Consider the following 23622-nt stretch of genomic DNA (forward strand, 5'->3'; position numbering starts at 1 on the left):
TTGTTCTAGTCATTCTTTGCATTGGCCAAGAAAGATCTCAGATGGGATCACCCTTGGTGTCCATACATCTGCTTAGCTTTTTCCCCATGGGAAAATTCCAGAAATCAGCTTCCAAGCTTCAGCCACGGCCACCACAGGAATCAGAGCATCTTGTTGCCTCTTCCCTATATTAGATACTATTGTTTTTCACCCACAGAAAGCACCTCAGGCATCTCAGTGGTGCCAGGCAGTTTAAATAAACAAAGAAAACTTCAAACATAGTCTGTGTGCTTCTGGTGGATGAAGATCTTCACCTCTTACTCACTGTTCAACAGCTTTTCTGTCTGGCATCTAAAAAGAATAACATAAAAGTAATAATAATGATAATTAAAAAATTGCTGAGAACCAGGCTGGTCCCAAAACAAGGTTTAGGCTGAACTATGGTCCAGGGCAGTGAAATCAGGGCATCTCCTTGTGGCAGAGCACAAATGCCAGGCTGCACAGACAGGGTGGCAGTGGCTCAGCATGACTCCAGGTTTTCAGAACAGGTTGGGCAAATAGGGTGGGAATGGCCTCAGCCAGTGCTGATCATGCCCTGGGGATGAGGGATGGACCAGACAACTCTTGAGATCTTCCCAAATGCTGGTTTCCATGGGAGAGGCACTCAGAGAGACTCAATGTTTGCCAACATCTTTCCCAAATATGTCCTGTAGGAAGCTGTCTCTGAAGGAAACAAAACCATAATTTAACAACTATTAATATTTTTTTTGTGAGGGTGTTTAGTTGGAACTACAGCAGCAAAGGGTCCTTTTACGAGTCTCCCAGGCTTAAAACACTATTTCATAGAAACACAGCAGGTTTTGCGTAGGAATGGACTTGGAAGACCATCTCATTCCAAACCCCCTGCCATGGGCAGGGACACCTTCCCCTATCCCAGCTTGCTCCAAGCCTCATCCAGCCTGGTCTTGAACTCTTCCAGGGATGGGGTAGCCACAGCTTCTCTGGGCAACTTGTGCCAGAGCCTCACCACCCTCACAGTTCTTCCCAATATACCATCTAACCTTGCTCTCTGGCAGTTTGAAGCCATTTCCCCTTCTCTTGTCCCTCCAGACACTTGTCCAAAGTCCCTCTCCAGCTTTCTTTGAGCCCCTTTAGACACTGGAAGGGGTTCTAAGGTTTCCCTGGAGCCTTGTCTTTCCAGGCTGAACGCTCCCAGGGTTCTCAGCTTGTCTCCAGAGCAGAGGTGCTCCAGCTGAGATGCTGTGACTGCAGCCCTCAGTGTCATCCTCAAACCCAGAAAAACCTTCCTTGGCCAAGATGGAGATGGAGATTGGACTGGCCTTCCCCACCATGCACCAGATCCATAGGGATGCACAACCAGGCTTTGTGTCAAGGGGCACAGAGATGAAATAAGCTGTTCAGCATTTCTGCACATACCTGTGGGAAGCTGAGACATCCTTACCTATACAGGGAGGAATTGATCTTTGTATCAGTGATTGCTCAGCCAGGAAATCAGTATTGAACCATCCTCCCTTTCCAGTTAGTGAGATAATGGGTGGGAGCAGTCTGGGAGACTGGGAGCAGTGCTTTTCCTGGGCTGGAGCCACAGAGTCATTTCAGCTGAGAATCAGTCACAGGGATCTCCTTCAGTAAGAGGGTTGTACTCTGCAAGCAAATAAGAATGCAAACAACTCCTTTGAAATATTTATAACATTTTGAATGGCTTGTGTGGCACAAACCCAAGAAAGATGAGGGTGCTCATAATTGCTGGTGCTGGGTATGTCGGGGGACACACATTGATTGATCTGCCTTGCATAATCCTATTTTGTCCTTTTATAAGATGTTTGAGTGCTCAGGAGGGCTCTCAGCCTCCTCCCCTGGGTTACACACCACTTGAAGGTGCCGCTTTCCCCATCAGCATCAGGCCCCTTTTCCCACTGCTCAGCTGTTTCTTACTGAGCTGTTGCTCTTACACTTAAGCCAATCTCCAAGGTGGCACTTCAGTGACCAGGCACTGCCTCTGTTTTCAGCCCATGCCCACATTTTCAAGGCATTTGCTAATTTTCCCATGCTCCAGCAGCCAGAGACACCTGTTTGACAAGGTGGTGATAGGTCATAGGTTGGATGATCTCAGAGGTATTTTCCAAACTAGTTAATTCTGTGTGATTCTGTTTGTGGTACCCAGCTCCCTTTCCCAGAGAGCTCTCCCCACGTGTTGACCACCAGCCTGAGGCTTCAGCCTTGCAAATTTAGCAGAAGGGAAAGCTGCAGAGAGGCTCGTGGCCTCTTGCTAGCAATGGAAATGCTGTTTCTGTTGGGAGCACAACCAGGTCATCAGGAATTAAGATGCAGCAGGGACTGGGAACAATAAGCTTTTGGAGACTTTGCAGCCAAACCCCTTCTGTACACAGCAGCCTGACCTTGAGAGATTACTTTTATTAACCTCGGGTATTAGTGCTGAGATCTTCATATCACAAAGATTAGGTGATCTATAAAGGTGTGGAGACAAGATTGGATTAGAAAGATACAGGTCAAAGACTTAGGACAAGGAGGAATGGCTTTAAATTTGCAGAGGGCAAGCTTAGATTATAGATTAGGAAGAACACTGGCACAGGTTGCCCAGAAAAACTGTGGATGCTTCAACCCTGAAAGTGTTGAAAGCCATGTTGGACAAGGTTTGGAGCATCCTGCTCTAGGGGAAGGTGTCCCTGCTCATGGCAGGGGATTGGACTGAGATGATCTTTTAAGGTCATCATACAGCCCAAACCATTCTATGATTCTGTGACCAGGTACTCTTGGTGCCTTGCACAGCTCCAGATCCTGGTCTCCTGTCTTGCAAAGTTACCAGTTTTTGGGTTTTGGAGAGAAAGAAGGAAGTGGAGAGCATTTCCCAGGAGTGATCTGCAGGCAGTAATATTGCAGGTGTCAGGTACAAACCTTTGTGGCTTTTCTGCTGCTATCAGTTCCAGCAGGTTTCTAACGTGATTTGCTCTTCTCATGCAGGAAACTCATTCTTCTTTCTCCATTGCTTTCCATGACTTTGAACTGCTACCACACACCCACCTGGCACTGAAGAGGAAATGTCACATTTGGAGAAACATCTTCATCCTTCTTCTGGTGCATCCAGAGTGACAGATAATCAATTCTATTTCATGCAGTCCAGGCTTGCTGAGGCAAATCCTCATCATGCAGCTAAACTCCCTCCTTTCTTTTTTAATCAGAAAGAAAAAGAATGTATTGATTTTACGATGCCAACATCATTATTTTTTTAATATAAAAGCCGACTGCAGCCTCAAGTTTTCAGGTTTTTATACTCCCCAACACTACAGGAAAAACAAAGACCATTAGGATTTGCCCATCAATAAATCAACCTGCTGGGTAGAAATAAAATGAAACAAAACACTTTTAAATGATCAGGTAGAAATCCAAGTGAAAAAAGGGGAGAAAATACAGCATTAGTTCTGTGATAGCTGAGGATATTTTTAAAACTGACTTGATTTACTTATTAGCCCTAAATTCCTGACTTCCTGGGAAGTGCTGAGCCCCTGCAGGTGAACATGATACTTTTGGGATAGCATCTATGGCTGCAACTGTTATGTGGGAGGATGTGCAGAGCTGTAACTGGTGTGGTGCAGGGAGATGGGCTGCACACTCCTGGGTCTTCCTCTGAAATCTGTGCTTGAAGCAAATCCCTGCATCCCAGTCTTTAAATTTTGCTGGGCCAGTGCATCACCCCCTCCTACAAAGAGGGAAGACAAGTTACTGAGAATTGCTTCAACCCATAGGTGATTACTCTGCATCACTACAACTGCACAGACCCACCATTTTCCTAAAGTGGAAAAACAAAAAACCCACCAGTTTTCCCTTCCCATCCTCCCAAGAGGAAGGAGCAGGTGCTGGAGGAACTTGGTGTGTTTTGCCAGAGTATCATCTGAGTTTTGGTTCACACTTGCTGTACGAGTTTTACAAGTTCAAAGCAGTGAAGTCCAAAAATGCTACCCTGCTTTCTGCCTGGGGCAAAAGCTGGAGAAATCCACGATGAGTTGAAGACCTTTGTCTTGGCAGGGCAACGTGGATTCCTGAGTTGTTGACTTGTTTCAAGCTCTCAAATGGAGGCCAGAGATCACACCTTAGAGACTGGGAGAGGGAAAACAACTCAAGGGCTATTAAGTGGCAAAGATGCTTAAAAACTGCTTGAAAAAAACCCCACATTCTTTCTAGGGGAGGAATAAGAAGCAGGAGAGAATAAAGGAAAGGGTTAGGCATCTTCCTGGGAAAGATGTTGTTTTCAATATAGCTGAGGTTGTCTTGGGCTTTAAGCAGGTGCTACAGCTGCTGGAAGATGGGGAAGAGAACCAGCCTTCAGGATGCTCAAGAAGGGCAGTGGGGTGTCCTGCACAGGAGACACAGCCCAGTGGAAACCTGTCCCTTGCTGCCCACAGCTATGGGGCTGAGAGCCTGGGGTGTGGTAACACTGGACCCAAGACATAAGGCTGTGCTATTACATTTCTATACTAACTAGAATTAAACACAGCACAAACCCCTGTGCTTTGGGATTTCCCCATTTCCTGATGCTAAAAAGAAAGAAAAAGCCATAAATCTGCAATCCTGAGCTCAGCAGGGATCAGAAATCAGAGACAGCAGGTACAAGAGGAAACATCTGCAGCAGCACACATGCTATCCCTTCTCCAATTAACACAGTGCTTTTCTTTTGGCTTTTATGCCTTTTCTTCCAGTGCAGCTTTTCCACCTCAGTGCCACTTCCCCCCCATTCAAGTAGGACTTTGCTTACTGAAATGGAAAGCTGTGTTTGCACCTGTGTACAAAGCAACAGGCAAGACCCAGCCCCACCTTACACAGACAAAAAGATCCCTAAAGGAGCACATTTGTATTTATTGTCAGCTACTGCACAATTCTGGGTTAGTCACCAAACATGGGTACATAGGAATTTAGTCATCAATTTTTCTCTGTTGAGGAACATAAGTGGAAGACCAAGTTTGCCCATGTTTTTTTCCTAGCAGTTAAAAGTCCTGCAGACTTTACAGTAACGTTTACCTCTTTGCTGAGTTGCATCTCCAGTGACACAGAAGTATTTTTGCAGTAAACAGGAAGTAAAATCACACAGCACATTCAAGGCAAGTGGGCACATCTGACCTGCTGAAAAAGAAAGGAAATCTTACTAACTCAAGCACTCAATTAAGGAAAGTTTCAGAGTTCATAGATCCTTCAGCGAGAAGGAAAAAGGAGCAGCTACTCCTCTGTTGCTCCTGACAGAGGCATGAGTACCTATGACTATGTCTAGGGCTGCTTAGATAGGGCCCAACGGCCCTGGAGTTGGCTGATGGGAGAAACTCATATCCTTGCCAGTTCTTACATCCTTAAAAAATCTGGTCATCCTTTATGAGGCAGGAAATGGCACTAAAATCCTTTGAAGGAAAGGTTTACTTCTGAGCAACTTGGTCTAGTGGAAGGTGTCCCTGCCCATAGGAGAGGGTTGAAACAAGATGGTCTTTAAGATTCCTTCCAATCCAAATTATTCTGATTTTATGATTCAGAACAAGGCAAAGCAAGTGAATTTATCCACTAAACTACTTCACAGGTGACAAACACCTGCTTGAAATATAGTTTTAAGCCAAAGAGGGACAGAGATGAGGTTCACATACTAAACACACAGTCAAGGGCCATGTGTCCTGCCAGGAGCTGCCTGACCATCTCCAGCTGGGCTTCAGGAGTCCATTCTACAGCCATAACCAGAAGTCAGTGGTGGTGTGTGAGGATAAACCAAAGTGATGGGATGATAAGTGCACTAGAATTGCTGTTTAACTTCCATGCTGCTTGAATAAAATCACAGCATCAGAGGCTAAGAGGGAATTCCTTTCTTAGAAGTCCTGTCTAGAGGACACACAAAAAAATTCCCAAGCCCAGGCACTACTCTCAAAGCTTTAGCTGCATGGATGCCATTGCTCTTTTGCAATTTCTAGAGAATTTTCTTTTCTACAATTCTGGAGTTGCTAATCCTGGGTATTGTTTTTTATGAAGGACAAGAAAATCATCAGAATCCAGCCTGGATTCAGTGATGGGAAGTTGTGCTTGACCAACCTGATAACCTTCTAAGAGGAAATGATGGCCTGGCATACAATGGGAAAGCAGCAGATATGGTCTACCTGGACTCCTGCAGGGCTTCCAAACACTGTCTCCTCTAAGATCCTCCTCACAAAGCTGTTCAAGTATGGGCTGGATGAGAAAACACAAAGCTGGCTGAAATGTTTGGCCCCAGTGATCAGTGGCACAGAGCCTGGTTGGAGGCCAGCAACTAGTGAGCTCTAGGGGTCTGTACTGGGACCAGTGGTAGATACTCCAGAGGGTTGTGCTGCCACCCAGAGGTGCCTGGAGATGTTGGACAGAGGCTGGCAGGAACATCATGGAGCTCAATGAGAAGTGTCAAGTCCTGTACATGGGGAGGAACAACCGTAGGCACAAACATTTGATTTAATTTAATGTAACATGAGGCAATCTGAGTCTTGCTCAAGGCCTCTTGCACTAAATGCTGTTAAGGAAAAAGTACTCACTCCCTCACTAGACTTCTGCTTGTGGAACAAGAAAGATGTGAGAGGTTCAAGAACCTCTTTGAAACCTTCCCCATTTGTCCTTCTACCTTTAAGAAAACTGTGTGGGGTTACAATGCAGATTTTCTCCCACAGACAAGGGTAAAATACCCTGACACGCTCAAATCTAGCACAGGAGTTTGGTTTCAGATAAACCCCTCCCAAAGCAAGCACTTACCCAGACTGCAGCACACAAATTACCACTCCTTCTGAATTTGCTTTAGAACCTGAAGTTCAAGGATAAGAGAATTCACCATTTTCTGTTGTCAAAACAAAAAGCAGCACCACAAGGAACGTGGTTTCTGGCTGCGTAGTTGCAAATACAAGGTACAGGGTGTAATCCCAACTCTCCAAACCACCTGCTGTACGTCCTTGGGCAACACACTTCTTGCACCTCCCTCTATGGCTACTTAGGCAAATTCTGTGGGGCAACAACTCTCATGTAACAGTGGCAAAGCAAGCTTAGATTTTGACAACAGCAGTGTTAAAATCATTGCCTGCGAGCTCCATCTCATCAGATTTTAGTCTGAGATGGAGAAGGCAAGTGATGAACTGGCAGAAATTCAACACAGGTTAAGCACGTAAGAAAATAAATCTTAACCCCTGTGCTTAATGGTGGGCTCTGAAAAAGCTGCTACCACTCAGGAACAATACCCTGGGGTTGTAACAATTAGGAAAGCAATGAAGTCACTAAATCCCTGCTGCTAAAATAGCAGCCAGTGCTCTGAATTAGGAAGAGAATGAGGCAGCAAATGATGATGCCACTATGCAAATCCCTGCTCTTAAGACCTTGGGGTTGCTAATGCACCAGGCACCTCATCCAGCCCCAGGCTGACACGTCCTACACGTCCCTCGCAGCTTCCTGTTCGCTCCAGGACACTGTCAAACCTCTCTGAGCAGGCATCTGATCCAAATTCCCAGAAGCAATGAGCAGTTCATACTTAGCCTGAGAGAACATGAAGTTATTCAGCACATTGGAGAATAACAGCATCTACACAGGTACTTAAAACAGAATCAAAGCTGAACTTTAGTAAATCATACCTGAAAAAACCCCAGTGCTTCAGCTGAAAAAGTATGACCAATCCTGCACTGCCAATAAGGCAAATGTTAACAGCCCACCATCCTCTTCTTTTTCTGCAAAATCAGAATCTCCTAATGCACCACACAAAAAGAGAAACAAAAACCTTACTGCTTCAGGCCAGTCACCAGTACATATGTTACAGAAAGAGGTGGATGCACAATTTCCAGGATGCAGAGACAACCAACCAAGTAAAACTTGGTAGCTGCAAAGAACTCCAAATTAAGTGCTGCTGAGCCTTCTGAAAGGGCACTGATGAATCACAGAGAAGAAAAATGGGTGTGTAAGCAGGAAGCACTGGAGGTGTTGGATAAAAAGTCATATGAGAAACTACTAGAAATAGAAGTCAGTAACAAGATTCCAGAGGAGCCTAATTCTCCATCAGAGAAATAAATTCAGAGCCAGATTTTTGAAGGCATGCAAGATACAGCCATACCTGAGGAAGTGTGAGCCAGCACATCCACAGTGTTAAGGAACAGGGAGAATGCACAATTGCAAGAAAATGCTTCCCACCAAGGAGATTATCTGTGACAAGTGAGGTCTGACCAAGGAGCTCAGTGGCTGAACCTTTGCAGGTTTCCACACCTGAGCACGTGTTTGCATTGGCTGTGGCAGCACCTCAAGGCCACAGCACCCACCACAGAGATGAAACTCAGGTGATGTGGCTCTGCTATCATTTTAGAAGGTTGGTTTGTGCCATTTTAGTGGCCCCATGGTACAGAAAAATACCTCATTTATAGCACCCATCTACAAAAAACACTAAATAAACAAAACCTTTCCCCCACATTTCATGAACAAACTTTACCCTTGTCTTCAACCACAAAAAGGATTTTTAGAAGGAAATGGTTCCAAAGTTGCCAATAAAGCGATTCTCAGCAAATGAAAAACCTCCAAGTTATCAGACTGGAAGCTGGTATTAAACAGAACAGCTGGTTGAAGACACAAATAGTAGTGTGTGCACCTCAGGAAATGCTTACAGCCAGTCATCCAGAGGTATTTGCTGAAATAAGAGCCATAAATAAATCACATTACTTAAAGCCAAGTCATATTTCAAGCCTAGTTCAGATCACACCAAATCTGTTACAAGTGTTTAATTTTCTACAGCAGCCACTTTAATTATTTTATTCCTATAAGCAAATCTATGTTAATTCGTATCAGGTTAATCTCTGTTTTACTACACAGCTCAAGGTCAAAGAGAAAACCAAGAGAATCCAGATTCTGTTATTGCTCCAAGTGCTGTGGTTGTGGTGTTAGTCAGGCCTGTTCCTCACCTCTGTTCAGTGAGGGTTCCTCAGTCTGGATTAAAGCCTGACTCTGTGGGAAGGCCTTTTGCAGCAGGACAGCTGAGTAAGGAAGCCAACACGCAGTAGGTAAAATACAAGGTTTTTTTAAAAATTCTGTTTTACAGGCAAATGTTTGTACAGAGGTTGGGTGGAACACAAGCGGAGAAAATAAGCCAAACACAAGACCAAGGGTTTGTCACAGAGATCTGCAGCCAAAATTTCATAAAAGGGCAATAATTGGAGATACTCACAGCATTGAACTACAGGTCTATACCCCCTCCCCCCAATACATGTGTGTAACAGGAAGAAGACATACAGCATCAGCTTTCAAACACCTACATTGCCCTCAAGAGCTCCCAACCATTTCAGCATCTGCACAGTTCTGGGTGCAATGGGGCACAGAGACAACTGTCACCATTGCAGAGCCACCTCCTGCCAACTCTTTGTCACATGCTGTTCCCAACTAAAAGCAAACATAAAACCAAGAGCAGAAAGCTGCGTAGTATTTTACATCAAGTTAAAAATAAAGGAGTTGTAGTGCTTAGTAGTTTACTTTGTCAACTCTTCAGATTTTCATCGAGAACTTCCCTCCATGGCCTCCTATTTTAAAAACTTCTACAGGCACTCCTCAAAATTAAAAAAAGCCAAATCCTGGTGGTATTTGGCCTCAAATACAGAAATATACACAGAGAGAGAAAATACCAGGTTTGAAAGGATTAAACAAAGTTAGCTACCTATGTGTGACATTAGAGGAAGTGAGAATCTGATGCCTGGCCGGACACAGGAATGGGTTCTCCCTCAGTTCTACCTACAGCATTTCATTGATGACCTGTAGTCAGTTATCCCTGGGTATTTCCAGCACAGACTGCCTGACAAAACTGGGCTCCTGATAACAGTCCATTAAACTCCTTCCTCCTTCCACTTAAGTATGGGTTTCCTTTGGATCTGGGAAGACTGACAAACTCATTCCTTGTTGCTTTAGCCTCCATTCTGGCATAGAAAGTATTGTCCTGGAGTAAGGAGAACAAACTGCCAAGTGTCCATTGACCCCAAATCACTGGAGTGCAGAGATGAGGACTCAGGAGAGCAAGGCTCTAACTCCTAAGAGATACCATCAAGGAAGGAAAGCATCATAGCACATAGTCCTTGTCCAAAGCTTCCCACTTATTGTGGATGCAGCACAGGGACTCCATGATGAAGCACCTGAACAAGGAAAGCAGGAATACAGACAAAGCATCTTCTCAGCAGTGGGTTTTCAAAAGAACAGTCATCTGAAAGCTCAAAAACCCCAGGATCCCCAGAGCAATATGCAGAAATGTGCAAGTCAAAACCACACAGATGTGAATCTTTCAAAGGGCTTTATATTACAAAAAATGTAAAGTCACAACGAATGTGAAAAATCCATTCAATGAGGCTTGTTTCCAGTTTGCTAGGAAAGCTACTTTTCTCTTCTTTATTCCCAGCCTACTGCTGAAAACATGATTGCCAAAACAGTGACACCTCGAGCTAGATTTTTAAAATCAGACTTGCTCTGCCAGATCCAGTACTCTGAACTTGTCCAGGTTGTAGAAACAAGCCTTCACAACTCTGCCTCCAAAGTATCTTCCATTTAGATCCACAACAGCTGGAATTGAAACCAAGAACGAGTCAGCAGGCAGCAATTCAATAAAATAAACATCTCTTTAACTAAACAGTCTAAGCAGTGAGACTGTTTAATCTTGCTACAAAAGGTAAATCTGAGGTTCACAGGACACAATTTAGGATCCTACCTTTGATGGCAGATTCAACCCGTTCAAACTCTAAAAATATTCTTACAGCTTCATCATCAGGGGCACCAGGGATCTGAAACAAAACAAAAACCCCAAACCACAACTGATTAGAACAGTAGCAAAACTACTGTTTTAAACTGCTGTTCTTCACAGAAGGAGCCAAGAGAATGAAATAAAAAGGTTCCAAAAGCACATATTCAGAGATTTTTGCCCAATTCCTGTTATTACAAGTTTGTATCTTACAGATACAGAAAATCCAGAATCCAGAGATCTTTACATCCATGTCCCTTCTCTGAGGCAGTAACACACCAGTTGTGAGGGACAAGTGCCCAGATTTACTTTCAGAGCACCCAAAAAAAAGACACCGATTCTCTCTTACCTCAAAGATGACACATTTCCCAACTTTGCCGTATTTCTCACATTCTTCCTTAGTTTCAACTTCAAGATCTTCATCCACCTCCCCAGCACCGACCATGTTCTGAAGTTAAAAAGAATAAACCCAACTCACTGGGGGGAGTCTGTGCAGATGATTGTGTAGACAAATCAGAGATACCCTGTGAACTGTGGCCATGAATGCTTTAAAAGCTCAAGAGCCACAGAAGGAGACAGGGGAACTTAAAGAAGACTTAAGATACGTATCTCAGGAAGACACACATTTTTTCCAGAACACAAAGCAGGCCAGAGCCATGTGAACTGTGCAGAGTCTTGTAACAGGAATACAGATTTAAACATTTCAACACTAAGACATGTTCTCTGACTCCCAACTCACCCTTAGTAAGACCACTTTAGTTGGGCATTTCAGTATCTCAGTCAATGGGTTAGAATCCGCTTTCTTGCCCGTTTCTGTTATGAAGACAGAACAACAAATCATGGAATAGCACAAGACTAAAGCTCAATTGGGAGCTTTTATCAGAATCTTATTGATGGAAAAATGGAATAAAAGCCATAAAAAGGTAATTTCATATTGGTGAGGAACAGTTACCTGTAGCTACTTGGAAAGACAATAATCAATTCCAGTTATGTGAATCAAGTATGAATACTGAAAATATATTGAAAATGTACTGCTTCTTTGGGGGAAATAATTCCTAACTTCAGAATTGTATCAGATTCCCTAAAAACTAAAAATCAGCTCTCTTGACTTCCAAAACTTGTGCTCAGGCAGGGCTGCTGTGCTAATAAGGGCAGGATGAGCTAAAAAACACAGGACAATATACAGGACTTGACAAGACAAATTTCCACAAGAACAAATACAAGTCATTCTTCCAAATCCAGTATCTTGTCCAATGACAGATGGTAAACAAAAATCCAGGAGCTTCATTTCTCACAGACTTGGTGCAGGACACAATTACCTTTCTCTGTAGACTCGCCAACAATGATCTTGCCACCCCTCTTGCTCGTTTTCTCTACTGACAGTGCTGTGCTGAGCCCCTGTTCATGCTTCCCCAGCCCTTGGCCTTCTCTAAAACCATACTTCTGCATGATTTTGTGAGCTACTGTCCCTCTGCAAAGAGAAAAAACATCAGTTAGTAGAGGTTTCCTCCACAAAATAATAACATTGCATTTCTCCTGAATGCTCAACTAATCTATCTCTTAAAATTTCCTTACACAGAGACAGAAAACACAAGAGCTTCTACAATTTACAACCTACTGTCTATTAGTTCCAAGTTGGTGTAAGGTCCAGAGGACAAGGCTTTGCTAGCCCCTCCTACAGCAAATCTGGATATCCTCAGTATTAATTTAAGCATGCCTGGTCTTTCTGAATTTTTCAGAACATCTTGAGGGAATGAAGTCCCCAAGCTACTTAAAGGTACATTTTTGTAAGTACCTTACAAAAAGCACCTCCACTGACAGGTTTTCAAAATTCCCAGTGAAAGGATATTTAAAATCAACACTTCTTTGGTGATCACAGCTTGATAGGTTCAGACACAAAAAACATGCCATGGTGTACCAGTTTAAACCACAGTAAATATTCTATGCTCAGCCACCTCCATTTTAGCAATGGGCAAACAAGGTAACAGAAGAAAATGCAGCATCAGTGACTACATGGCTATTTCCTAAGCATAGTACATGAAACAAATTAGAAAAGGCCAAGAAGTCTGGCTGTGTAATGCTTAAAGGTTAAAACAGTAAGTCACAAAATAAACAGCCAACTGTGTGGTCAAAGTAAGGCAGGTTAGGTCACATTTTCAGCCCATCCTTCAATGAAGAGAAGGTCCCAGAGTACTGCTAACTAGAAGTGGTAACAATGCACAAACTGGTCCAACAGTACCAAGTTTGGTTATCCTATTTCTGGACAATTAGAAGAAAAACAAATCCAAACCCAAGGTCTCTAAGCTGTTTTTAATTACATTCATCTTCAGTTTGTGGCCACAGTAGGAACACAAGCATTACACCCAAGGCAGAAATGGACAGGTCTGCAGCCACAGATGATACCTTCATGAAGATATGAGCTGAATTTTTCAACAAAGCAGAGCTGAAATTTGTCCACTGGTATGTAACAAATTTAAGACAAAGCTGGAAAAGAAACCCAGAGGAACTAACATGCCACCCGTGTTTTCCTATATACAACATTAGCTTGGCTTGTACAGGCCATAAACACTTTATACTGGAATGTGGCTTCAGAACTCCCCTAAAAACATAGCCTTGAGTGCAACCACCTCAGCTGTTTCCCTCAATCCAGTCAATCCACAGCTTTTTTCTGCATCCTGCCAGTTTGGACTCTCTGCACACAGAGTAACCACACACATGCAATGGGCTGTGCTCTTTTCTGCTGACAAACTATTTTAGCTTTTGGTTTCCACCACCTTGCAATGCCTTTTCCCACAAAATGTGCAGAAGTCAGCCATTTACCCCATGTTAGCAAGGAAGGAGTTGCTGGGTCCTGTGGGGGAACGAGGCCTCTCTGGCTCATCATACACTGGAGGAGGAATAGCTGCTTTGGAAGAAGGTGCCCGAGGTCTCGACTCCTCTTCATATGGGAATGATGCTACAGCTGGAGAAAACACATTTGCTTTTTCAATAAAATACTCAAAAACTATGGAAAAAATCCTCTCACATAAATCCAAATCAGAAGAATGTCTCCCTTTGCAAGTGCCGTTTTAACATCCCGTCACCTCCCTCTCTCTCTCAGAAACAAGATTTATTTTGGATATTCCTATTGAATATAGATACCCACATCTCTATAATGCATTTATTAAACTCTTATTAAATGGTGAAAAGAAACATTAAGAGACCACTTGCAATACGAAGAGTTTATCCAGGCAGAGGCCAAGCAAACTGAGAAGCCCCATTCATCAAGGAACACAATGATGACAAAAATGGATCCATGCACAGAGCTCCACACCCAAGGACTTTAAGTAAAAATACAGGGTACATTTACACAGAAAAGAAACCAGTCCCTTAAAAAGAATGAATGCAACTCATCTCACTGACAGTTTCTGAACTGTAACTCTTCCTGGGAGATGGAGATACATCTGGGTATCTCAGTCATAGTGGTTAGATTATTAAACTACCTTCCACTGACAAGTCTCATGGAAAAATGTAAAAAGCAACTCTACAGAACACTACAGAAAATATGTAGAAACATTTTTGAACAGACTTATGGACTTCTATTAGACTGAGTAAATTTTAGAATATTTCCTTGTGAACTAGTCTTGGATCTTATGAAATAAAAAGTCAGATGTGAAGTTTGGGGAAGTCATAAGAGGAAAAAAATTCTTTTTTAAGCAGCTGATGGATTGTACTTTGGACTTTTGCTACAGCAGTAGCTTTTCGTGTTTTTCCAGCCTAGATTTGAGCATTAAGCAAGAAGCCATCCAAAAGTTTCCTTGCTGGATCATGTCATGTTTTAAAAGCTCTCCCCCTCAGGATATTTGTACCATTTCCAGCCTATATTTACTTTTCACTCAATTGCTCTTAATTATTTACTCAAAACAATCTCTTTCTGTTCTTAATGTTTACACATGTCAAATGCTTTCACTGTGATATCCACTTACCCTGCCAAGCTTCACTGTTTTTTTTTTTCAAATTTCAATCCTGTCATAAATAAAATCAGGACTCTCAAAGGAAAGTTTGTGTGCATAAGACTTTTTTTCATATTAAAGTAGATAACATACTGCTAATTATTTTAATTTTAAAATATACAACAGTTAAGACATGGGGAAAGAAAAGGAATGGTGGTGTTCCTACAGCAAGAGGATGCCACCTCGTGGCCAACTGTGCTCTTCACTGAGGGAAACACCAGTGCACACACATCTCTTCAGCTAAACTGTACCCACGAAAAACTTAAACAATTCTGCTGCAGTGCATAATCCCTTCAGAAAAGATATTCACAGAGTATCTCCTAAAGCAAAGGGTGACGGAAAAACTCCCTCTCCCTGCTTTGGAGGTTTCTGGTCTACCCAGAGAAACCTGTCTGGGACATTTCTTCTTTCACATCACAAGTAACTGAACATGGTTTTAACACCCTACTTACTGTGCCAAACCACTGCTCCAGCAACACAACGACCCTTCAGAAAGGGGATGTGAAGCACAGCAGCATCACAGGCTCCCCATAGTTTCCTCCCCCCCAACAAAGAACTAGTACAATTCCTGCTTCCACAAATCAGAAGTTTCCTCTGGGAAAGGCAGGAGGACTCAATAGAAAGTTGAGAAGTGAGAAATAACCACTGGTGGGTTTCAAGAGGATTTTGGAGGACTTACGTTCTTTATCCTTCTCCACGAGAGAAGTGGGTGGTGCAATGGCAGCTCCTCCCATACCTATGAGCAAAACCAAACAAATTTGGATGACATCACAACAGACCTGAATTATTTACTATAACTTTGCTGCTGAAAAAGAATAAAACTTAATTTTGTTTATGCAAAGACATATTTCATCACCCTGATCCACATCATCTGACTAGCTCTAAGGGCACTGAAGTAACAAATGCAGGAATAACAAGCTTCAAGAGTGAAAACTCAACAGTGATTCTTGTAGTCTGATTTTATCTCCTGGCTCCCCCCTTTCTGGAACCCATACCATGCAGAAACTTAACACAGTATCTACAAACTGAGGTAAGAAGTCTTCTCACAAATAATTTAGCTGCCATCTGCCTTCATGGAAGAAAAAAACCCCATTCTTCTGCATTACAACAGTTATGCTGTAATAGAATTCCAGGTTTATTCTAAAGGCTCAGAAATAACTGTGTACTCATCTGAGGGCAGAGAAACACAGAATCCATGAAACAGGAAGGAGATAGTGAATTCTTCCCCCCTCTCTTTTTTCTCCTCTTTTCCCAACAAAAGCACAAACAGTTCCCTTACTTCTTTTCCGTCTCTCCCTTTCATAGTCTTCATCTTCATCAGAATCTGGATCTGGTCTTCTTGAAAACCCACTGGCTTCATGTCTGTCTTTACGCCTTCTGGGAGACACAGTAAGTTAGGATAAGAAACCATCAAAGGTAACTCTTTGCTTTAACTTGTGACCCCACCTTTGCAGTGTGAGTTATTCTGCTCCACTCCAACTGGTATTTTATCATGTTTCCCATGAAGGTCTAAGTAAACACCTCTACTATTTGTTTCTCTGCTTTTGTCCTCATAGGGCATTCTTTGGTAAAACATAAAATGGATCTAAAGTACTATCATTTTCCACTTGCAAGTCAGCCAAGAAGAATGTATGGAAAGGAGGAAGCACCTGAACAAACCTAGTCCAAACAGACCAGAGTGACTGAACAACTGCAGTGTTAGAGGTGTTGGATGGAACAGGCAGCAAGGTAAGAGACATTAATTATTGACCCTGCTATGGACAAAATCAATTCTCCATCACAGGCTATACAGAGTAATATCATTTACTTAATTAAAAAAATCATCATGCTTAAACATCCTTGGCAATTAAAATAAGATTCAGGCATAACTTCTAACATTAAGTGAGGAATGCTTCAAGAACTGGTGGCACTTCAGTGTTAGATCTAATGCTATCATAAAATCACTCATTTTAATACTTTACAATAAAAAGGAAAAGTATTTTTCCCCAAAAGTTAAGACACAGCTTGGTGCATAAATCAGATCTCACTCCACACACAGACATCAAAACTGTGCCACAGGATGCTAAAAACAGCTCTGCTATGGAACCACACAAAATTCCTGAATCTGCACACTGTGAATCCAAAACAAATGTACAGCCTGGTATCTCAAAGCACAACATGTGATGCAGGTTTGGCTGAGACTGTTTCCCCAGTTTAAATCAGATGCATTATGTATTTTTCACTTTCTTTCTCTAATGTTATGGATAAAGACTCTTGGCCCACACACAAGTACAAACATGACTAAAGAGCAGCCAATGCTGAAGCTCTGGGAATGACATCCCAGATTTCTGAGGTCTTGCATGAAAATGGGACAGACCTCAGGCTTCCTCCTCCACCAGAACAACAAAGATGTAACTGAGAGAAGTCCAAATGTCTACAAATATTAATTTTCACAATATAAACAGGGCAACAAAACTGTAATTCTGCAGATGACTTGGAGTGTGGTGAAGATGGTTTATTAATTTCACTCAAATTAAGCAAATTAATCTGCCTGGCTGGGATATATTTTACCACTTATTTCAATAAGACACAGAATCTGCATTCAACTTCATTAATATGATTAGAAAGATTTCTTACTGCAAGGAAAGAGCATTAAGGTAATTACAGATAAGTAGTATTTTCTTTTGTGCAGAGACAAAAGAGTAATAAACACATAATTAACTTACTTAAACTGAATGCAGAGTATTAAAAAAGGAAATGAAACTATGCCTCTCAAAGGCTGTGCTAACTACATCTTTAAAACTGAATGCATTCCTGGATCAGTTTGTTGTATTTAGAAGCAGAAAGGATGGTTATTGAGTGTTAAAAGGTTTTTCTGTATTGTTGTTACACTGACATCCAATACTATAAAATACCTGCCAGGTCAAAGTCTGAAAATGATGCATGAAGTATCCAAATATTGGTTGGTAGTATTGAAACAGTAAATTTAGAATAACTTGACATGTATCTTTCAGCCAAAGAGGCTGCAAACTTGATAATTCTTATAATTTTTGGGTGATTTTAGCAAGAGCATTGAAACAGTCATTAAAACACTGCACTTGCTTCTACAAACACACAATATTCTTCACAAAACCTTTCAGAATTTCCCTGAAACTATTCAGGGGGATAAAACTAAACAAACTGATGTCTCTCTTATTTGCTAAGTGTCAACAACATGCCATGAGTTGACACTAAAGCCTTACTTTTCTCTTTCTTCGATCTCCTTTTGCCTCTCCAGCTCCCGCTGCCTCTGCCGCTCCTCTCGCTGGCGCTTCACCACCTTTTCATAGTCATTTGGGAACATGGGATCATATTCATCTGCCAGAGGAATCAACACATCTCCTGCAGAAAAACCACTAGGGACGGGATCCTCAAAAACAAAAAAAGAAAAAGCAGTTTATTCAGCTGAGATCTGAAAACAACATCCAGTTGAAAAATAAGAATTAAATACTTGCAATTCCCGACTTCTACAGTGGCAGGTAATATCCTAATCCCACTGGGACCAGAAGAAATCTTTCCCAATTATTCATTAGTAGAAGTTTTATGGCCTCTTCTTCTTGCAACCATCTGCCAAGGTCCTCCCACACAACCTCATCAGGCTTTTTCATCAGCTGCAATTAACATGATACCAAGAGAGGTGCACAGACTGTTCTTCTCTCTTCTGAAAGAACTATTTCAGAACTACCACCTTTGAAAAAACTTCAGGGACAAAGTTCCTCTGGATTCCTTACCATGACAAATCCATTGTAAGAGGTCAGGTGGCTTTTCTTTTATTTTTCAGTTGATTGTTTTTCAGATCCAGTTCCAACATTGGTGCAATCTCAATTACAGTCTGTATTTGCCTAACCAAACTGGTGTCTTTTCAAGTACTTTGAAGCTCTCCAGGAGAAATCTTTCAGGAATAATGTTTTATAACTGCATGTTAACCTTGGTAATTCCATGCTGTATCACATGGAATTCTGTATTAGATTGAAAAGTTCATTAACTAATCTGAGCAGAGGAAAACATTTTCAGAAAACCATCACTTCTTTGACCACTAGGAAAGATTATGCAAAAATAAAAATACAGATTGCAGTCAAAGAATTCTATTTCCAAAGTTTGTCAGGAGCTGGACCTTTTAGCTGCCTTGGTCTTACCTTTAACCCAGCAGCTACATGAGGTGGTGTGTCCACAATCTGCCTCTCATCAGAGGAGCTCCCTCGTTTCAGGTCAATCACTGGAGCAAGGACTGTGGTTTGTTTTGTTCTCTGGCTCTGAAAAAAACCACAAAACACAAAATGTCAAAAAAGGATAAAACAGTTTTCTAAAAAGCAGCTTGATATATGTTGCAGTGGTAGGTAAATGGTATTGGGTTTGGACTAGAACCAGAAATACACATTAAAAATTCAGACAACCTCTTCAGATGAGTTTGAACTGAGTCAGGTTGTCAAGAAGGGGCTCAGTTTTAGTCCAAAGATCTGCTGTTCTTCACCTTTATCATCTGATAAAATTCATTGATCTATTCTGAATTCTGAGCTTTTCTAATCCTACTCTATTCTCCCATTAGTCTATGGATACACTGCACATCAGTTACAAGGAAAAGAACACAACTCATACAGTGCTCATTAAGATTTTATTCATGCATTTTGTTCAGATTATCAGCTAAATCCTGCCCTCCCTTTCAGCAGCATAAATCAGGAGTAATTCCAATGACAAAATGCTGTACCTACTTAAGTATTTGGCTACTGCTTCTTTTTTAATTAAGTAATCTCACTCCAGAACCCACAGCCCACAAAGAACACGTCCTGCCTCAACCAAAATATCAACACTGCTCAAAGAAAAGCAGTGAAATTCTGCAGCAATAAAAAGAGAAAATGCCTCTATCACAATTTAAGCTCAAGGAATTTGTTTGCACTCCTCCTCTTCAGGTACACTGGAAATACTTGCTGTAAAAATTTCTAATGCACAATGATTTGCACTTTAGCACTGAAAACCTTTTAAATAGCAGCATAAAGTGTTGCAAACATGTAAATAACTGGTGCAAAGTGCCAAGAATGACCAACAGCCAGAACTGACAACTGTCAGTCACAGTGTGATCTTTACTTTCAGAAAAAGGAAAAAAGATTAATCTCATTATCTTTCACAGCTAAACCTGAAGATCAGCTTTTGGCTTTGCTCATTAAAAGCTCTGAGGTTACAGCACACGCATCAGCTCTTCATTCAATTTTAATTTGTGCAAGAATCCCTCTTACCAGACTTCAAGAAACATGCATTCCACCTTTCCCTGCCTCAGTTTTGCTGGGTTCCTTGCTACAAACTCAAAGGCAAATCCCAGCAAAATTATTCCAAATTGATATTCCAAAGCCACAAACACAGTGCACTGATGAATAATAAACAATAATAAAAAATAAATAATAAATAATATTAAAGCAAAACCACAAAGGGACTATACCTTTGCTTGTGTGAGAGCTGCTTTCTTCACCTGCAGCTGAGACTGCAGCAGTTTGAAATTCTTGGACCAGCCTTCTGTTTTGGAGTCGCTGGTCTCAACTCCCAAGTCATCGTAAAGTGACATTTTCTTTTCAATTTAAAACTGAAAGACAAAAGGAAAAACTCCAGATGACACAACAAACCTATTGCCAAGCTACCAGTTTACATATGTTGGTATATCATATTTTTATATATATTTTTATATATATTTTTCCAAAGCCGGAGAAAATTTAAAGCAATAACAGTTTTTTCTGGCTGGTAGCAAATAGTCATAACTACTGTTATAAAAGTAAGTCTGAAAGGTAATGAAAACTGTTGAAGTGTGAACAGGTGTTGGAAACTTCCCCAAATTATATTTGTATCATTAGATATCAATCATCTGAGGCTTTGAAGGAGTTATGCTGCAGCAAACTCTGCTGTTTTCAGGCTCACAAAGTAATTGAACATTATGCATCACATCTGAATCAAACACAAATTATCTCTGCTGAGCCTAAAAACAGCCCAGACAAAAATGCAAACATTGTAATGAACTTATTTAATGTCACTATTCTTTTGCATCATAAAGGAAAATGTTCTTATACAAAATAGACTTGCCAGAGTAATATTGTATAAATAATTATTTCCACAACATTGAAAGGCTTCTCAAATACAGAGAATTCATATATACACATACATACATATATATACATACACAGACACAAAAAATTAGCCAGGTAACATCAATAATATGACATGAAATGTATCATTTTGTCTGATGTTGCATCTGACATGGATGGAAGAAGAGAAAATTTGAATGTCATGGGAGGTCTGTCACCTGTGGCACATTATTTAGTCTCTGACAGGTCTGGATTACAGCACCTACACGCCAAAACTTTAACTTCCTAATTGACAAGCATCACAGATTAACAGCCTGCATTGAAACCTTATAAACTCATCAAGATCTTGATCACAGAGATGTGACAGAAGCTGCCTGACACACAGGAGATGGCTGCTGCTATGGATTTAACTCACATGCATTTAAAATTGTGGAAAAGGTCTCAGATGCAGCAGCCACTGTCTAAATTACAACTCCAAAACCTGGCAAGCTCAGTATAAATTTAAAAAAAAAACTTCCACAAAATACAAGTTTAACCCTACAGTGGAATATGAAAGGCTCAGCAGAATGGAGTTTGGTGCAAGAGAAAGCAGGTTGCACTCCATGAAGATTATTAAACATGTGGGCACATGGGATGAGACACAGAGGGGGTTACAAGGCACAGGAGGAGCAAAGGGCACTGCAGGAATTCCCACCTGCCACACGGGAGCGGGACTGAGGCAGCAGGAGTGCTGCTGTTGGAGGGGAGACAGGATGCACTGGAGGGATCACAAAATCAGTTAAGCTGGAAAAAGCCTCTGAGATCATCGAGTCCCACCTGTGTCCAACCCCCACCTTCTCACCCAGCCCAGAGCACTGAGTGCCACAGCCACTCTTGCCTTAAACATCTCCAAGGACGGTGACTCCACCACCTCCCTGGGCAGCCCATTCCAATGTCTAATCACCCTTTCTGTGATGAAATTTCCTTCTGATGTTCAACCTAACCCTTTCCTGGTGCAGCTTGAGGCCATGTCCTCTCATCGTGTCACTTGTTCCCTGGAAGCAGAGCCCGACCCCCACCTGGCTGCACCCTCCTGTCAGGAAGTTGGAGAGCCAGAAGGTCCTCCCTGAGCCTCCTTTTCTCCAGGCTGAGCCCTCCCAGCTCCCTCGGCCGCTCCTGATGCTCCAGCCCCTCCTCGGACAATAACGGATGGATGGATGCAGGGAAGGCGCTGTCACCGCAGGGAAGCGATCACGGAGTGAGGTAGAGAGGCTGCGCCCACGATAAAGGAAAGGCTGGGCTGTGATTCCTGAGATCTTCAGCCTTCTCGGGACGGAGAGACCGAAGCGGGGAGGAGGGGCAGGCCCTGACCCCCTTCACCCTCCACACAGGCCCACACCCCTCCGAGGGGCGGCTGAGCGGACCACACCCGCCCTTCTCCCCGTTGTCCTGCCTCCCCACACCCCGCGGATCGCGGTGCCGCCTCCCCACACGCCGGGGCTGCGGCCGGGCCCGGACGCGCCGCTCACCCGTCCCAGCTCCGCCACCGCCGCCATCAGCCGGCGCTGAGGCCGCCGGGAAGGGCCGCCCCGCGCCTGCGCACTGCGCCCCACGGCTCCCCCGCGGCACCGCCCCCTGGCGGCGGGAGGAGGGCGCGGCACCGCCGGCTCTGCCCACACACCCCCGTGTATCCCAGTACGGACCAGTGCGGGGCGCTCCGTCCCAGTATGACTCCAGTGTGGAGCTGGGCAGGCGAGCTCAGCGCCCAGGGGAGCTGCGGGGTACGGTGCCCAGGCGGAGGGGGTGAAAGAGGCGGCTGGAAAGCTGCTGCCGCCTCAGCCGCCCCCGCCTCAGGGAGAGCCGCCTCAGGCCCCGCAGCGCGGTGTTTTGGCAGGGAGAACCTACCAAAGAATGAGAAACCCAAATTCCTTTCGGTTTTCCGTTCGTATCGAGTGTGGTCTGCACTCTTCGTCGCATGACAGAATCACGGAATGGTTTGAGTTGGAAGGGATCTGAAAGACCATCTGGTTCTACCCCCCTGCCATGGGCAGGGACACCTTCCCTATCCCAAGTTGATCCAAGCCCCGTCCAACCTGGCCTTGGACATTCCAGGGATGGGGCATTCAGTTTCTCTCAGCTACCTGTTCCAGTGCCTCACCATGCTCATAAATTAGAATTTCTTCCCAATATCCCATCTAATCCTGCCCTTTTCCCATATGCAGCCATTCCCCCGTGTCCTGTCAAAGGAGACGGGTTATTCCTCTCACAGCCTGCACATGATGTTCCTCAGGCCTCTGTGGTGTTCCCTACAACAAGCCTTCTAAAAGAAGGTGTGTGGAACTCATGGAGATAGAGGCAAACAATAATAGACACAAAATAAAGTTTATTTTGACAGGAAGGTTCAATGCCAAGCAGTGAATGTTATTGGATGCTCCCTGTAGCTCATGTAAGGAGAGACACTTCAGATCCCACTGGCGACAGCAATAACAAACCCCTTCATTAGTCCCACACTCAGAAATTGACTGATTGTTAAGGACTTTTCAGATTTAAGAGCCCACGTTGCTGCTGAGGAGAGAAGAAATATCATCATAGCTGAATTGTGAGGATTCGGGGAAACAGAGTTGAACAAAGAAATATGTCCCTGCAATATGATGAGCTGCCACTGACCCTTATTTAGTTGGAGCTGTACTGGAGTTTGAAGCAGATTTAGGAATTCGATTGGCAGAGGGCAGGACTGTATTTATGCCCAACACTGTTTTCCCTGTATGTTATATCACAGTTTTCTATTGTGTTTCTAACTCCTTGGGAAATCTGTGGTAGCTTA

General features: G+C 42.9%; 1 protein-coding gene across 4 annotated transcripts; it reads right to left on the reverse strand.

Annotated features, from left to right (window-relative positions):
- Positions 1–9033: 9033 nt before the first annotated feature.
- On the reverse strand, positions 9034–22389 carry RBM17 (RNA binding motif protein 17). 4 transcript variants are annotated; one of them, XM_071552870.1, is made up of 13 exons: positions 22328–22368; positions 21514–21576; positions 20186–20326; positions 18891–19007; positions 17958–18124; positions 16016–16113; positions 15416–15472; positions 13565–13706; positions 12064–12215; positions 11484–11557; positions 11094–11192; positions 10715–10787; positions 9034–10569 (listed from the first exon to the last, which is right to left on the reverse strand). In XM_071552870.1, exons 3-13 carry the CDS (start codon positions 20306–20308, stop codon positions 10466–10468), a joined length of 1206 nt encoding a protein of 401 aa, XP_071408971.1. In that variant the 5' UTR covers positions 20309–20326; positions 21514–21576; positions 22328–22368; the 3' UTR covers positions 9034–10465. The 4 variants fall into 4 exon arrangements, with proteins under 4 accessions (XP_071408971.1, XP_071408973.1, XP_071408970.1 ...); XM_071552872.1 differs by lacking the exon at positions 21514–21576 and having other exon boundaries at positions 16016–16110; positions 22328–22389; XM_071552869.1 differs by lacking the exon at positions 21514–21576 and having other exon boundaries at positions 22328–22389.
- Between the last annotated feature and the right edge of the window lie 1233 nt (positions 22390–23622).

Source organism: Pithys albifrons, chromosome 3, assembly GCF_047495875.1.
Source record: "Pithys albifrons albifrons isolate INPA30051 chromosome 3, PitAlb_v1, whole genome shotgun sequence".
Taxonomy (NCBI): Eukaryota; Metazoa; Chordata; class Aves; order Passeriformes; family Thamnophilidae; genus Pithys; species Pithys albifrons.